This window comes from Pantherophis guttatus, chromosome 2 (assembly GCF_059756535.1).
Source record: "Pantherophis guttatus breed Tessera chromosome 2, ASM5975653v1, whole genome shotgun sequence".
Lineage (NCBI taxonomy): Eukaryota > Metazoa > Chordata > Lepidosauria > Squamata > Colubridae > Pantherophis > Pantherophis guttatus.
Genome location: NC_142064.1, coordinates 254,805,285 through 254,821,467, shown reverse-complemented (window position 1 = coordinate 254,821,467; position 16,183 = coordinate 254,805,285). Strand labels below are relative to the sequence as shown.

General features: G+C 42.2%; 1 protein-coding gene across 1 annotated transcript; it reads left to right on the top strand.

Moving 5' to 3' along the window:
• Positions 1-1,906: 1,906 nt before the first annotated feature.
• On the top strand, positions 1,907-16,178 carry LOC117668058 (zinc finger protein RFP-like). The gene is made up of 7 exons (XM_060690676.2): positions 1,907-2,098; positions 5,870-5,956; positions 8,661-8,966; positions 10,092-10,114; positions 11,363-11,472; positions 13,105-13,164; positions 14,374-16,178. The coding sequence occupies exons 1-7, from the start codon at positions 1,907-1,909 to the stop codon at positions 14,988-14,990; spliced, it is 1,395 nt and encodes a 464-aa protein (XP_060546659.2). The 3' UTR covers positions 14,991-16,178.
• The last annotated feature ends 5 nt before the right edge of the window (positions 16,179-16,183 follow it).

The following is a 16,183-nucleotide window of genomic DNA, read 5'->3' as shown; positions in this document are numbered from 1 at the left end:
CATCATTTTGGTAGCTTTGAGCAAGCCTTTGTGCTTTCCTGCTTTCCGCTTTAAATACGGGGAAGAGGATCAACTGGCCTCTCTTGCAGGGCTGTTGTAAAATTTCAGTTCATGTTAGACAATGAAACAAAACAGAGATCAGACTTTGCTAAGGAGTTTTCCAATTTTTATTGCCCTGAATCTTTGGATCCCACACATAGGATTAAGGGCATGAAATAAATACACGAGCACACACACAGTTCATATACATTTCTCGTACTAGTCAAATGGTTGGATGAAAAGAATATTACGCTCCAACAGCTGAAAGGGCCTAATAGTTACTATGCTCTTAGTAGATACGTTCCAACAGGTCCATAAATGTCATTCTTTTCTCTACTTTAGTTTTAGCACCTAAAGCTTTCGGTTTCTTTGTTCTTCAACGCTCAAGCTATTTTCATCTAGACCCAGTTTCCTGCAAGAAAGGAAAAACTTTAAAAACTTTCTTAGAATAGACTACTGCCTTGCCAAAAATGGAGTCACATTTACTGTTTATCTGTGGCAAAGTTTTTTTGCATTAGCTCCTACAGCTGCCTCTTTTATTCAAACCGGGCCTGCTGCATGAAACCACCTAATTTTATTGAACAATGCAAAAACACCCATTCTTCTTTTTGGCTTCTTAGGATATTCCCACAGCAGCTTTCTTTTACCTGGCCTTCTCCAGATGTTTTGCTGCTGTGAGACTACTAGGCCAAAGCTACCATATCTAAAGATAGGTAACTAAAGATGGTGGGGAATGGAAGGATTTATACTCCGTCCAGTCAGAGCTGAAGAAGCTTCTTGGATGAGAAGCAAAACTTCTTCAAAGAAAAACCAGAAATTCCAGTTGCCTCAGCGGAATAGAATCAAGATCATGTGAAGTGTTAATACCACTTTATAATGCCTTGGTAAGGCCACACTTAGAATATTGCATTCAGTTTTGGTCGCCACGATGTAAAAAAGATGTCGAGAGTCTAGAAAGAGTGCAGAGAAGAGCAACAAAGATGATTAGGGGATTGGAGGCTAAAACATATGAAGAACGGCTGCAGCAACTGGGTATGTCTAGTTTAACGAAAAGAAGGAAGAGGGGAGACATGATAGCAGTGTTCCAGTATCTCAGGGGCTGCCACAAAGAAGAGGGAGTCAAACTATTCTTCAAAGCACCTGACGGTAGAACAAGAAGCAATGGGTGGAAACTAATCAAGGAGAGAAGCAACTTAGAACTAAGGAGAAATTTCCTGACAGTGAGAACAATTAATCAGTGGAACAGCTTGTCTCCAGAAGTTGTGAATGCTCCAACCCTGGAAGTTTTTAAGAAGATGTTGGATAAGCATTTGTCTGAAGTGGTGTAGGGTTTCCTGACTGAGCAGGGGGTTGGACTAGAAGACCTCCAAGGTCCCTTCCAACTCTGTTATTCTATTCTATTCTCTTGAAAAAGCATCTTTGAGCTAACCATGACCTGGATGACTGAATATCTCCATAGACTTTCAGAGCCTGTTAACTTCTAACACTTCACTGTATTCTGAGACAGGACAATGAAAGGGCTTTCAATAGCATGATTGTACACATAGGAATGATTTGAGTTCCCATGACACGCTAAATTCGCTTAACTTGGGAACCCTCCTAGCATGATCTGGCTTCTGAAGCACTCATTCCAGTTGTAGGCAGTGTGAGAAGTCAAGAAAACTGATTTAACTGCATACAGTCATCTTAAATTCACATGGATAAAGTCCTTCACAAGAGGACTTGTGGGGAAACACACCTTTGTGTGATACTGCTGGAGGCGTGTAAGATGCCAGTGAAGAACACACTGAGGGCACAGTGGGAGGAGACCTTCTTGGCCAAAAGGAAGCTGGGTGGGGGAAGATTTTTTCTTCTTCTCCTTCTTTCCATGAGAGGAGCCATGGCTACTGCTGATGCTGCTGGAGCTGCTGCTAACTCAACTCTCTGTGAGGTCCACAACAAACCTCTGAAGTTCTTTTGCCAAAATGAGTTGGCTTTGATCTGCGCCCAGTGTGCCAAAAGCAAGAAGCATCACACTCACACTGTTCTCCCCATGGAAGAAGCAGCCCAAAAAAAGAAGGTGAGTCAGCGGTTGGCTTTCCTAGACAATTTTGGGATCTCCTTGGCATCTCATTCCAGGTACGTTCATAAAAGAGGTGAGATTCTTCAAGGATTGCAAGCTTGGAATTCTGGCTGGGAAGCTTGGAAGATGAAGCCACCAGTCCAGCAGGCAGCAAATTGAGAAAAATAACTCTTTGTAAAGCATCCTGAACAAACCTTTGAGTATCCTAACTTGACTGTAGATCGTAGCAATTACTCCGGTGTTTATTTAGAAAAATAGGCAGGAGGTGCAGGATATATGCAATATAAACCTTTGCATGTGCTTCTAAACTTTGGCAAAAGGACCAGGGAAACAGAACAAATGAAATATTTTGCTTTGAATCCCTTCATCCTACTAGGACTGGTAATAAGTGTAAGAGCTGGAAGAAAATATCTTCTTGGTATCTCCAAGTAAAGCTATAAATTACTCTTCCAGAGTTTCTTAACATGTTATCTATCTAGTTCCACTATGGATTATAAAAGTCAGATATTCTAACTACCATTAGGAAATCATCAGGAATCACCGAAGAGCATATTTCTCTCTCTCCGGGTGTGTATTTTTTAAAATAAAATTTTATACATAGATAATTAAAAATTAGTAGAAACTAATATAGAGAAAGAGAAAAAAGCTGGGAAGAAAGGAAGGGAGAGAGGAAGGAAAAGAGACAAAGAAAAAGAAAGAAAGAAAGAAAGAAAGAAAGAAAGAAAGAAAGAAAGAAAGAAAGAAAAATAAATCTAATCTTTATAGCATAAATAGCATCTATAGCATAACCTATGCTAACTATCAAAACTGTAAACTCTTAAGTTCATTTTTTTCTGTTTCATGCAAAACGTCTATGGGGTTTCCAGTCAGCACATCATTTTATCAATTTTCAAAGGGTATTAATAGGTATTAATTTTCCTATTAAGAAAAAAGAACTGCAACTGCTGTGGCATTATCCAGCACCCCCTTGAGGGCCCAGATTAGAGTTCGGCCACCACCACCTCCTCCTCTTCAGTTTTTCCCCCCATTCAGACGAGATTCTTGCAAGGAAGGTGGGGTTGAGTCTCAGCTTCCAGTAAATCTCCCTTCCTTCAACCTGAGCAAGAGGCACCCACCAGCACCAGAACAAAAGAAACTCTGAGATTTCCCTTTTCTTTGTTATTCCGTTGGGCTGCAGGGGTGGGAGAGAATTACAGGAGCAAAACATCCCACCTCCCCTTTCCGTAAGGTCCCACTGATACAAAAACAGCTGCTCTGCAGAGGACTGGAGCTGGGTCTCGGGAAAACCAGTTCTTAGATGAGTGGAATCGATTAAATCAAGTTGATATATAGAAATATAAAGCCAAAGTTCGTTATCTTTTTAGTACAATCCCATAGAGTTGCAATGAGGAATGTTTTTTTTCTTTTTCCCTGTCTGGCATTCCCAAACTGCGCCCCCCCTCCTCTTGATTTATGGTAGATGTTTTCCTCCCTGTTTTATTGTTTTATTTATTCTTTTAATGCTTTTATCCCTTCTTTTTGGTTTCTGAAAGAAAACAGCCACAGGAAATAACCTGAGCTCCCTTACCTATAGTAATTTGAAATCCTTTGCTTATGAACATTTAATTTGTTTATTTATTTGTTCGACTTGTATGCCGCCTTTCTCCGAAGACTCAAGGCGGCTTACAAACATGTATGTTTCCATCATCTGTTGTTTATGTGTTAGTCTCTCCCGCCTCTCTAAGATTTTTCTTTGTCTGTCTGTCTGTTTCCTGCCTTTATTATTTTTACAAATAACTCAAAGCTTACATATCCCACACACCTTCCTCTTCCTAACAACAACCCTGTGAGGTGGGTTGGATTGAGAGTGTGTGACTGGCCCAAAGTGTCAGCTGCCTCCTTACGTTTGTTTGGGCTTTGCTGCTAGATGGTGAAAGACTGCCATGAACTGTGGGGAGGGTGGAAGGCTTGGGGGAAAACGAAAATAAGGGCAGTATCTCCTCCAGATGCTGCCTCAAGGTCACCCAGCTGGAAAAAGGAGGGGGCCGCATACCAAACTATACTTGGACTGTCCGTTAGGAAAACATCTTGCCTGAACCAGATTGGTTACACTGAGGTGGGCAATGAGTGACAGTTAAGGGAGGGAAAAGTAGAATTTAGGGATTTTTGGAGTGTGATTTTCAGTTCTAGATTTAATACTGCAATGCACTTGACTTCTAATAAAACGATATCTTTCTCAACAAGAGAAAGAGCCTTGGTAGTACAGTGGTCTAAGGCACCCTGTTATTAAGCTGGTTATTAAGACCAGCTGCCTGCAATTACTGCAGGTTCAAATCTCGCCAAGGCTCAAGGTTGACTCAACCTTCCATCCTTTCTAAGGTAGCTAAATTGAGGACCCAGTTGTGGGGGCAATAAGCTGACTTTGTATAAATATACAAAAGGATGAAGGCTATTGCTGAGCACATTGTAAGCCGCCCTGAGTCTCCGGAGAAGGGCAGCATATAAATCAAATTAAAAAAACAAAACAAAACAAAACAAAACAAAAAACAAATGGAGCCAAGGATCGTTTCTATTTAGGGGTTTAAGTCATGGCAGGTCTGATATAAAATCACCCCACTGGCTTTCCTGGCTAAGATGGGACCTGAACTCATGGGCTCTAGCTTTCTTAGCATGGTGTCTTAACCACTAGACCAAACTGGCTCTTAATGTATCCCTTTGCTGTGCGAGGGGCCATCGCTCAATATTTTAAGGAGGGACTCCCACTAGTACATTGCAGCATCCCCATGGTGACATCATCAAAATTCAGCTACTTGGCGACTGGGTTCATATTTATGACGGTTGCAATGCCTTGGGGTCATTCTACAACCTCTTAAGGTTGTAGAAAAAATGCTTTTAAAAGTAAAAAAAAAAAAAAGTTGGCCACGCCCACCCAGTCACATTACCCCCCCCACCAAGCCACACCCACAGAACCGGTAGTAATAAATTTTAGATTTCACCCCTGGTGTAGTGTATTTTAATTCTGAGTGAGGATGAAAAAACTTCTAGTTCTGGAGTGAACTACACTACGGGTCCTCAGACTACGGCCCCTGGGTGGGATACATGCAATGAACGTTTGTGTTGCTGCAGAGAGTCTCCCCCTTCAGGGTCTTTTTGTGTGGTTGAAGGGGGGGGGGAGAAATTCTGACTTGAGGTCTGTTTCAGCCTCCTGGTGTGGGGCTTTGGGTGAAGGCTGAAGGGAAGTGCCACTGGTGGCGAAGAGCCGGAGGGTCTTGTTCCAGTGGGACTGCATCATGGCCTGGAACTGGCTGACCATCTCAGCCCACTGAGCTTTCCAGGTGCCTGTACCTGGCCTTGCACTCCCGCAGGTCTTCCCTCTGCTTGGAAAGCCTATGCTCCTAGTCCTCAGTGAGGTGCTTCTGCTGAGCCTCCTTCTCAGTAAGATCCAATTTGAATTGAACTATTTTGCCAACTCATTCTCGTGGTGGCTGTTTAGCTCCATCAACTGCTTCCTGTTGGGGCCCTAAGGAGCCCGGGCGGGGAGGCGAGGAGTGGCTGGGAGGAGAGAGGCGAGTAGAGGCTGGCGAGGCGCCCCTCGATGTGAGTGACATCGAGTTGGCCATTGAGTTGGCCACGCCCACCCAGCCGGTCATTAAGCAGATCATATTAGTGGTCGTTGGGTTTTAAAATTATGAATTAAGTGGTCCCTCAGGTCCAAAAGGTTGGCAACCCCTGTTCTAGACATTCAAATCTAATGTTCTTCTCCTCTTCCTCCCTGCAACATTTTAATAGGCTGAAATCCAGAATCATTTGAAAAAGGGAAGACACGTTGCTAGGATGTATGAGAACCATGTTAAAATGAGCACTCAGAATCTATGGGTAGGTATCTCTGGTTTTATTTGGTTGGTTATTTCTATGTTCCGCTTTGCTAGTGAAGAGACTTATAACAAAAAGCCCAGGGAAATGGCATGCCCCATTTCACTGGGTAAAGATAGTCCTTGACTTATGACCACGATTGAGTCCAAAATTTCCGTTGATTAGCAAGGCACTCGTTAAGTGAGTTGCATCCCATTTTATGACCTTTTTGCCATAGTTGTTTTGTATTTATTTATAAAATTTATAGGCCGCCCAATTTATCTCAAGGTGGTAAGTGTGAAAACCAATCATAAATCACTTTTTTCAGTGCCATTGTAACTTCGAATAACCATGAAATGACTGGTCATATGTCGTGGACTAGCTGTATATGAAGAAACTGTTGGAGAACTACCCTGTTTCCCCAAAAATAACACCCCAACTTATATTTTTTTGAACCCTGAAATAAGCGCTTGGCCCACCCCTCCCAGGTTCTTGTGAGAATTCAGAAGTGGAAGAAGACATGGAAGAGGGAGGAAGCTACTGTGGAGAGGGGGGTGATGTTGGGAAATTCCCAGCTAGGCTGGAAGGAGGGGTCAAGTCAGGACTTAGCTTAGAGTCCTTGCACAGCTGCGAGATGCATAAGCTTGATTTTCCCCAAGTTCCATGCTTGTTCCAGTGGTGAAATGTAAAATTCGTTACTACCGGTTCTGTGGGCATGGCTTCGTGGGGGGGGGGGGGGGGGAGGTAATGTGACTGGGTGGGCGTGGCCAACTTTTTTTTTTTTTTTAACTTTTAAAAGCATTTTTTCTACAACCTCTTCGGACGAAAACGCATTTGTTAAAAAATGCTTTTAAAAGCCTCTGACGATCAGGCAATTTAGCTGGGAGGCTTTTAAAAGCATTTTTTTCCTACAACCTCTTCAGCTGAAGAGGTTGTAGGCTTTTTTTTTTTTACTTTTAAAAGCATTTTTTCGGCCGAAGAGGTTGTAGAAAAAATGCTTTTAAAAGTAAAAAAAAAGCCTCTGATGATTGCGCAGCTCAGCTGGGCATGGGGGCGGCCGCAGGGATTTTTGCTACCGGTTCTCCAAACCACCCGCCACCATCGCTACCGGATTGGGTGATCCGATCCGACCCGGGAGCATTTCACCCCTGGCTTGTTCCCAGCAGAAGGCAAAAGGCCTGGGAAGATTCTTATAACTTGTAGAGAACAATAAAGTTGCTTAATGTCTATGGAGATTCTCAATCATCCAGGTCATGATTGTCCCAAAGATGCTTTTCCAAAAAGCAATTGCACTTTCTTGGGGTTTTTTTTTTCTTTGAAAACCTTTTACTTCTCATCCAAGAAGCTTCTTCAGGTCTGAAGAAGCTTCTTGGATGAGGCGTCCAGCCTACGAGCAAACTGGTAATGACGGGTTTTGAAACCTGCCCTTGGATCCATTGCAAGCAAAAACTCCGAGGCAGGTGGATTTTTTTTTTTTTAATTTGATTTATATGCCGCCCTTCTCCGGAGACTCAGGGCGGCTTACAATGCGTTAAGCAATAGCCTTCATCCTTTTGTATATTTATACAAAGTCAGCTTATTACCCCCACAAACTGGGTCCTCAATTTACCTACCTTAGAAAGGATGGAAGGCTGAGTCAACCTTGAGCCTGGTGAGATTTGAACTTGCTGTAATTGCAGGCAGCTGATGTTAATAACAGTGCTTTAGTCTGCTGTGCCACCAGGTCTCCTCAAAGAAAAGCTTTATTGGAAATATCATATTGGCACATATTTGGTGAAAACTGACTCTGAGGGTCCCTTGATTTTCCCCTAATTAAAAGTAAACTTTTTCCTCTCAACCCCAAACAATCAGTCACAAAGTCCAATCAAGATGCTTTCTGGTGGTCTGGTGACATCATTCCTCCTTCCTCCGGCCAGGTGTGAGAACGTCCTTGGTTCCCAAGAGAAAGCATTTTATTTTGACTACACAACCCCAGTTATCTATATCCTCACCCCCGATCCCTCAGCTCTAGTGTGGCAGCACCGAAGCTCCAAGATGGCTTCAACCAGAACAACTTCAGGGTTGACACACCGATTCTGTCCTTTCTTCATTCATCCGCACCACATCCTTCCTCCCCCACCCCCCATTCACTCACACACATCCACAGCATCTTCCTTCATTCCCTTTGGTCTCACGCATACATCCAGCAGCACCGTTCACCCTGCAGCCCTCCCAAGCTCCATTTTCTCTGGCAGAGGCACCACGGGCCAGTCCTTCGCTGTTTCCAGGGCGGCCCCACAGCCAAGATCTAAGTGCCCCGCAGGCTGGATCCGGCCCCCAGGCCTTGAGTTTGACACCCCTGTCCTAGACCTCTCCCAAGACCTCCCACACTTTCATATGGTACTTCCTTGGGACCCCTGCTTCCTGCTTAATGTCTGGTATGTACTTGGGGTTGGAATAACAACCGGGAACTGCCTGGATTGCCATCCTAAACAATGGGATTATGTGAAACTATGCTGTATGATCACATTGCTTAGCGACCACAATCCTGTTCCCAATCGCCATTGTAATTCGAGGACTATCTAAATTGTGCTATGGGTTATTTTTGCGGTGGTGGCTAATTGTGACATATTACTACGATTGGTATTTTTTGCTTATTTTGGACGTTTGCTGCATTTCATGTCGCCTTGAGTGGCTGTGAAATCAGACGATTCAGCCACGTGCAATTCCAATAATGATATATCTGCAGAAAAGGCCGGGAGAAGAACGTCGCAAGTTGGTGCATGAATTTGAAGAGTTCCACCAGGCTGCAAAGGATCAAATGCAGTTCCTACTTTCCCATCTGGAAGAACTGAAAATCAACATCTCAGACTACCAGAAAAAAAATTATGCCAGGCACACCACCAACACAATCCAACTGAACGCCCTGATTGGAGACCTAGAGAGGAAGTGTGATCAGCCAGAGGCTGAATTCTTGAAGCAAATGACTCAGATCAACCGTTTGGTCAGTGATTTAGAGAAGCTGCGCAAGGTCCTTCCTGAAGAATGCCTGAAGGTGAGAACTTTCATAGAAATGCTCTTGATTATTGGTTTTGTGTGTGCGCGGATGTGTCTGTGTGTATAATGTGTATAATAAGCATTGCAACATGTTTATTCCTCTATGGCAGGGGTCATAAACTGAGTGTCTAAGAGCCATTTGGACCCGGTTTCCACAGAAAAGAAAACACCGGGAGCCACAAAACTCTTCCCGTTCCTGACTATTTCCTGAGCGGCCACAAATATAGCATATATAGTAGAATTAAAGACTCTGTTTTCTTCTGAAACTTTTCTTTTCTTGGATTTATCCATGGTTGGCCTACTGGGGGTTGAAAAGCTTAATAAATTGCGTGTTGGTGGTGTCTCACATTGGCAGTTGTGATGCATATTTTGAGCGACAGGGAGCCGCAGCAGAGGGATGAAAGCAGGGGTGGGTTCTAAATTTTTTTACTACCGGTTCTGTGGGCGTGGCTTATTTTGTGGGTGTGGCTTGGAGGTCATGTGACTGGGTGGGCGTGGCTAGCTGGTCAGAGTCATTTCTGGAAGGTCCTCGCACTTACGACCCGACTCATTTGTTTGCTTTTAACACTGATCAGCTGTAGGACAGCCCTTTGAAGCCCCACGGCAAGAGTTTAAACAGTTTTTTTCCCTCTAGTCATCAGCTGGGATTCAGGAGGCAGCAATAGATTGGGGGTGGGACCAAATAAAAGGTAAGAATAACGTGGGGGTGGGGTGGGGGGGTGGGAGGGCTGGGGGGGGAGAACCGGTTCGGTGATGTCATATCGTCACCGCTACTGGCTCAGCCGAACCAGACCGAACCGGGAGGAACCCACCACAGGATGAAAGAGCCACATGCGGCTCCAGAGCCACCAGTTGCTGACCCCTGCTCTATGGCATGACTTGTTCAGACAGCGAGTTTAGTTGAAAGTTTGCTTAGAGGATTGAAACTGTTGTATATAAACAATGAAGTCGAAAGGGAATCTTAAAAGTGCTGAAAGTGAATTATAGCTAAGACTTTACTAAGTTCACAAATACTCTGTTTTAAGGAATAAGATAAACTTTTGCATTAATGCTGATAATTACACGAATGCTAATGCTAACCATAATCCTTACTAAAATGAGAATTTTCTCTGCTTCCTTCTAGGAATTTAAAATTATTTCAAACTGGTACGTGCCTCTTCCTTATGCATTTTCCTTCTGCCTGGTGATGAAGTTTGGGATACACTTTCCCGGAGAGGCCGCTGTACTTGAGCTTCTGAAAATGTTGCTGTGGTTCCCTAGGCTCCTCTTGGCTCCTCTGCAACAAGATTGCTAGAAATCTTTCTTTGAAAAAAAAATACAGATACATGGCTGTAGTAAATAATTGTAGCCAAAGCAATGCCTACCAACTGTTTCGGTCTTTGGAAATCTGACCCTGTATATCATCTTTATCATAACATCTTTAACCCATGCATTTCATTAGGTGCAGGGGTCTATCTGTCTATCATCTACCTATCGTCTGTCTGTCTGTCTGTCTGTCTGTCTGTATCTTTCTTTCTTTCTTTCTTTCTTTCTTTCTTTCTTTCTTTCTTTCTTTTGATCTATCTTCCTACCATCTATCAATTTATCTATCTATCTATCTATCTATCTATCTATCTATCTATCTATCTATCTATCTATCTATATTTATCTATCATCTATCTATCTTTCTTTCTATTTATCTATCTTCCTATCATCTATCTATCTATCTTACTATCTATCTATCATCTATCTCTATCTATCTATCTTTCTTTCTATCTATCTATCATCCATCTTACTGTCTATCTATATCTATCTTATTGTATAACTCTATCATCTGTATCTGTCTATATCTATCTATCTATCTATCTATCTATCTCTTTCTTTCTTTCTATTTATCTATCTATCTTCCTATCATCTATCTATCTTACTATCTATCTATCTATCATCTATCATCTACCTTACTGTCCATCTATATCTATCTTATTGTATAACTCTAACTATCTGTGTCTGTCTATATCTATCTATCTATCTTACTGTAAATCTATTTATATCTGTATATCTCTATCTCTCTATCATCTATCTATCTATCTATCTATCTATCTATCTATCTATCTATCTATCTATTATCTTTCTTTCTATTTATTTATTTATCTAGCTGTAAATTCATCCATCTATCCATCCACCTATCCATTCATCCATATCTCTCTATCTCCATCATCATCTAATTTAGGTACTACCATCTCACACTCACCCTACCCTCTTCTAACATGAATGTACATAAGACCGTGCTCGCATTATATCTTTGGCTACTTTGTGTAACACCCCAGTTTGTGTGTGTTTTCACAGATAACTATATATATTTGTTTTCAAGTGCCTGTATAGCCTAGTGCTGTTGTTTTTTCTTTTTTCCTTTAGCTTGGGTGAAGAAAAGTATGTGGAAAACAATCTTGGTGACCTGGAACAGAGATTGGAAAAAATCACTGAACAAAATAAAGTTCTGAAGGAGACACTGAAGGCATTGAAAGGTATCAGGATGAAAAGGAGGAAAATGAGAGGTGATAGAAACAGGCTTAGGGATTTCTTTCTGTGATGGTTCCATGTTTTGTCACTTGTTCTTGTGCCCATTATCCTCAATACCTTTCTCTTCCAGAAAATCTGTCTCTCCTTTACTTCTCTCACAATATTCTATGTACTTCCTCCCTCTTGTGAGTGATGGGAAATCATATGCATAGAAAAAACCTTATTCTTTCAAATATATGGTTTATATGGATTTATAAAAAGCAGTAAATACAAAAACACAATTCATTTCTTTGCTTATCACAAAATATTAATTTAGATCTACTGACTAGATCAAAAAGAGAGTTTCCAAATATGAGACCGTCCATTATATGAGAATGCCAAAAATGGTGCTTGAAAAAAATGGAAGAGTGAGAATAGACATAATTCCGGGTGAAAATCGAAGGCTAGAAGAAGGAAGTCAGAGATTTCTATGGGAATTTTAAGGAGCTACTTTGAAGAGTGGAATTGAAATGATACTGTAAAGTAGCAGCCAAGGAAAATGTTGATGAAACGGATGCTATCAATGCTTCGAGAATGTTGACAAATGTTAAAGGCATAGATTATTAGGAAACATCCAGTCAGTCAGAGAGGAGGGGTCAAGCGGGGAACTAACCTTGAATCTTTGCACAGCTGCAAGAGATCCAGAACTGACTCCCTCCATGAAACTTTATCTATCTGTTCCCAAAAGAAAGAAAGCAGTCTCTAGGGAGATTTCTGTGTTATAGACAGAATAACATAAAAATTAGCGTGAATTCTATACTTGGGGATTTAGTTGCTTGCAATGACATAGATCAGTGATGGCTAATCTTTTTGCCATCCCATGCCAAAATCGGGGGAGTGCGGGGGGGGCCACACACGTGTGCCCACACCCATAATTCTATGTGCTCCATCACCTGCGCATGCGCACGTGACCAGGGATGGGTTCTACTTACCTTTACTACCGGTTCGCAACGGGACATGCGCAGCAGCATTCTGATGACGTCGGGGTTGGTGGGCGGAGCCTCCCGCCAGTTTTACTACTGGTTCTATAGAACCGGTGTGAACCAGGGGCAACCCACCACTACATGTGACCCCTTGCGCTCTCCCCGCTTTTGGCATGTGATGGCACAATGGACCCGGTAGGCCCGTTTTTTGCTCCTAGAGGGGCTCTGGAGCCTGGGGAGGGTGAAAACGGCCTTCCCCACCTCCCCAGAGGCCTTCGGAGGCCAGAAACGGCCCATTTGCCAACTTCTGGTCCCACCGGAAGTTGGCAAACCCCTGCTAAAGATAAGGGTTCTTATACTATTCCAGATAAATGGGTGTCCAATCTTTTTTTGAAAAGCAGCAACAACTCCAGGAGTTCCATTGAGTAATCATTCTCACTGTCAGGAAATTCCTCCTTGATTCGTCTGTGCAGACCATATTTTTATTTATTTATTTGTTTATTTTTTGAGAAATGTATTAGAAAAAAAAGCTTAGGGTATATTAGAGGCAGGGTACAATAATGTAAATAGACTTGAATCGTGGCATCTTTGCATGACTATGGTTAGTTGCTGAATGAAGTACTTAAACAACGCCAACTGTTATTTATTTTCCTTTATTCTGCCTTTACCTTTTAGTTAAGATGCAAACCGAATTAATGAAAATCATGGACAACTGCCTGAAATCTTATGAGAAAGGTAAATTTACCAAGCCAAACTGGGCAATCATGGAAGTCCAGAAGAATGTATTGCTTTACGGTTTCCTTTCCCGTGTGAAGTTAGCCACTGAGATTTATGAACAATCCTTTTGGCTTAGTGTGCCATACAAAGCCAGCCAGTGGTGTATATGTTTTATAAATTGTGATTAAGCCATCTATTTTTCAGTGTTTATTTTTTGATATGTTATTTAATAGAGGTGCGTTGTAAAAAGATTTTCATTTCACCGATTCATTGCTAAACTGTTTAAACTCGATTTAGTGGAAAGACAACACAAAAATGGAATAGTCTGCGGTTGTTTTCATTTTGTCAGCAATTTGTTTTGTTTTTGTTTTTTAAAAATTTGGGATACTTTTGTGTGCTTCATCTTAAATGATTCCCATAAATCAGTGCTTCCCAATTTTTTCCTTCAACCGCCTCTCTAGCCCAGGGATCTCCAATGTTGGCAACTTTAAGACTTGTGGACTACAGCTCCCTATGTCGATTGGGGAATTCTGGGAGTTGAAGTCCACAAGTCTTAAAGTCACCAACATTGGAGATCCCTGCTGTAGCCATTACTACATTTGTATGCTGCAAAGGGATTGATGGGTAGGCAGAGGTTGTAGATGGCTGCAGATGACTCCCAATACATATACACACACACTTCCCAAATCCCAACTGTGCATTCTGTGGAGGTGCACATCTTGCATGCTAATTAGTCGATCCAACTTCCTGTTTTACGGAATTTCTCTCTAGCCAGAACATTTGCTGAGATATAAAAGGAACAGCTATGTGGTGCAGTGGCCTAGAGGGGGAGCTCTCGCCTCACAATCGGGAGGCTGTGAGTTCTATCCTAGTTGAGGCAGATATTTCTCTCTCTGGGCTCAATTATATATCTGCTGAATAAAACTCTGCATTGGCAACAGGAAGGGCATCTGGCCAGTAAACACTCGGCTCCATTCAGTTGCCCAGACTCCACCCCACAAGCGATTATGGGATCATTAAAAGAAGAAAAAAGGAACAGCTATGCAACTGTCTCTGAATAACAGGTGCATACGTTCCATACAGTGCAGAAATGTGCTCCAGCCTTTAGCCTGGTTTCTTGTCATCCAAAATTGCCAGCAACGATGCTGCCATAACCTATCTGGAGGATGGCATAGAATATGAAGGGAAAGTTACTTTGCAGCCTAACACGATCCTTTTCTCTTCCAGCAAATGTGTTATTTGACCGGGACACCCTGAATCACATGCTGGATCTTTCAGGTGACCAGATCACTGTCAAGTGGAATGCAGAACTGAAGGAAAAAATCCCTTACCACTGGATGAGGTTCGAAAAAGTTTCCTGCGTGCTCGGAAGCGAAGGGTTCACTGCAGGAAGAGTCTACTGGGAGATAAACGTGGAAGAAGGGAAGATCTGGGCTGTGGGGGTAGCCAAAGAATCGGTGGAAAGGAAGCACCTGGTACATTTTGCCCCCGAAAATGGCATTTGGGGGTTAGGTTTAGATGAGCAAAACAAATACGTGGTGTATACCAATTCTGGAGTTGTTCCTTTGGATCTGTCTGAGCCTCTCCAAAAGATCCGGGTAAATCTAGATTACACGGCAGGGCAGGTGTCATTTTTCAACGCTGAGACCAGCCGTTGGATCTTTACCTTCCCTCCCGCAAACTTTTCTGGAGAAAATATCTACCCTTGGTTCTGGATTAAGGGAGGGCTGCTCAAACTGCCAGCCATAGACCTTGAAGAGCTGGCTGCTGACCTGGTGTGGGGAAGATATAGCGAGGTGCCTCTTTACAGAGACCCCTGGGAATTTTTAAATGAACCTTGGTGAAGTCCTAAGCAGATTGGCCATCTCCTGCCATGCACTCTCCTTGGTTCCTCTTAATCAGATGTTTTATTCCCTTGTTAGAGGCATGGAGGCCCAGCTTCAGTGTAGAAGCTTTAGATTTGGATGGCCATGACTGATTTCTCAGAGAGCTGACTGAACAACCAAAATGTGAGAATCCTTGTCTACATTTTAGGTTACATAACACTAGAGATGATATATACTTCATTTTTTTAGACCAATGCACTGTAGTATTAATTTTCATGGGATGGTTCTTTCATATTTTCTTATGCCTTAGGGCTAATTTAACCATTTTTTAAAATGTAGAACTGCCTTGCTCATTACTTTTTTCAGCCCAGTGGGAAGACAAAATAGTTATTCAGTTCTCTTCTTCTACATTCAGTATGTATGACAGTGGTGAAATCCAAATTTTTTTACTACCGGTTCTGTGGGTATGGCTTGGTGGGTGTGGCTTGGTGGATGTGGCAGGGGAAGGATGCTGCAAAATCTCCATTCCTTCCCCACTCCAAGGGAAGGATATTTCAAAATCTCCATTCCCACCCCACTGTGGGGCCAGCCAGAGATGGTATTTGCTGGTTCTCCAAACTACTCAAAATTTCCTCTGCCGGTTCACCAGAACCTGTCAGAACCTGCTGGATTTCACCCCTCTATGTATGAGTATTTTAGATGTTAGCCCTTCCCAATTTCTCTCCAGCTGTAGAAATTATACTTGAAATGTGAGATTATAACTTGTTCAACCCATCACAAGGATGTCTGCAGGGAAGGAGGTTAAAAAATTAAAATGGTGGCCACAATCACCTGAGCTCCATCCCGTTTATGTGTTTTGCACACGTTAAAAGAGGACTTTGCTCACATTGTTTTTGTAGGTGATGCATATAAAAAACCTGACATCCTTGACAATTTTTAATTAAAATATTTCTTTGGACATCTAAGATAAGGTATCTCTCTAGGATTCTTCCTACTTACATACAGTTTATGAAAGTAATATTCTTAAGCTTGCTTACACCAGTTTGTTCCATGCTCATGATATTCTTTGTTCTTAAATCTGCATAATACTTTTTCATTTGTCTACTGTATTACTGCTTCATTGTTTGCAAATTCCTGTGTTCCTGTTCAAATATACTTCAATACTTTAAAGTTGGTTGTTATAATAATAAAAAAATTGAAACCTCATATTG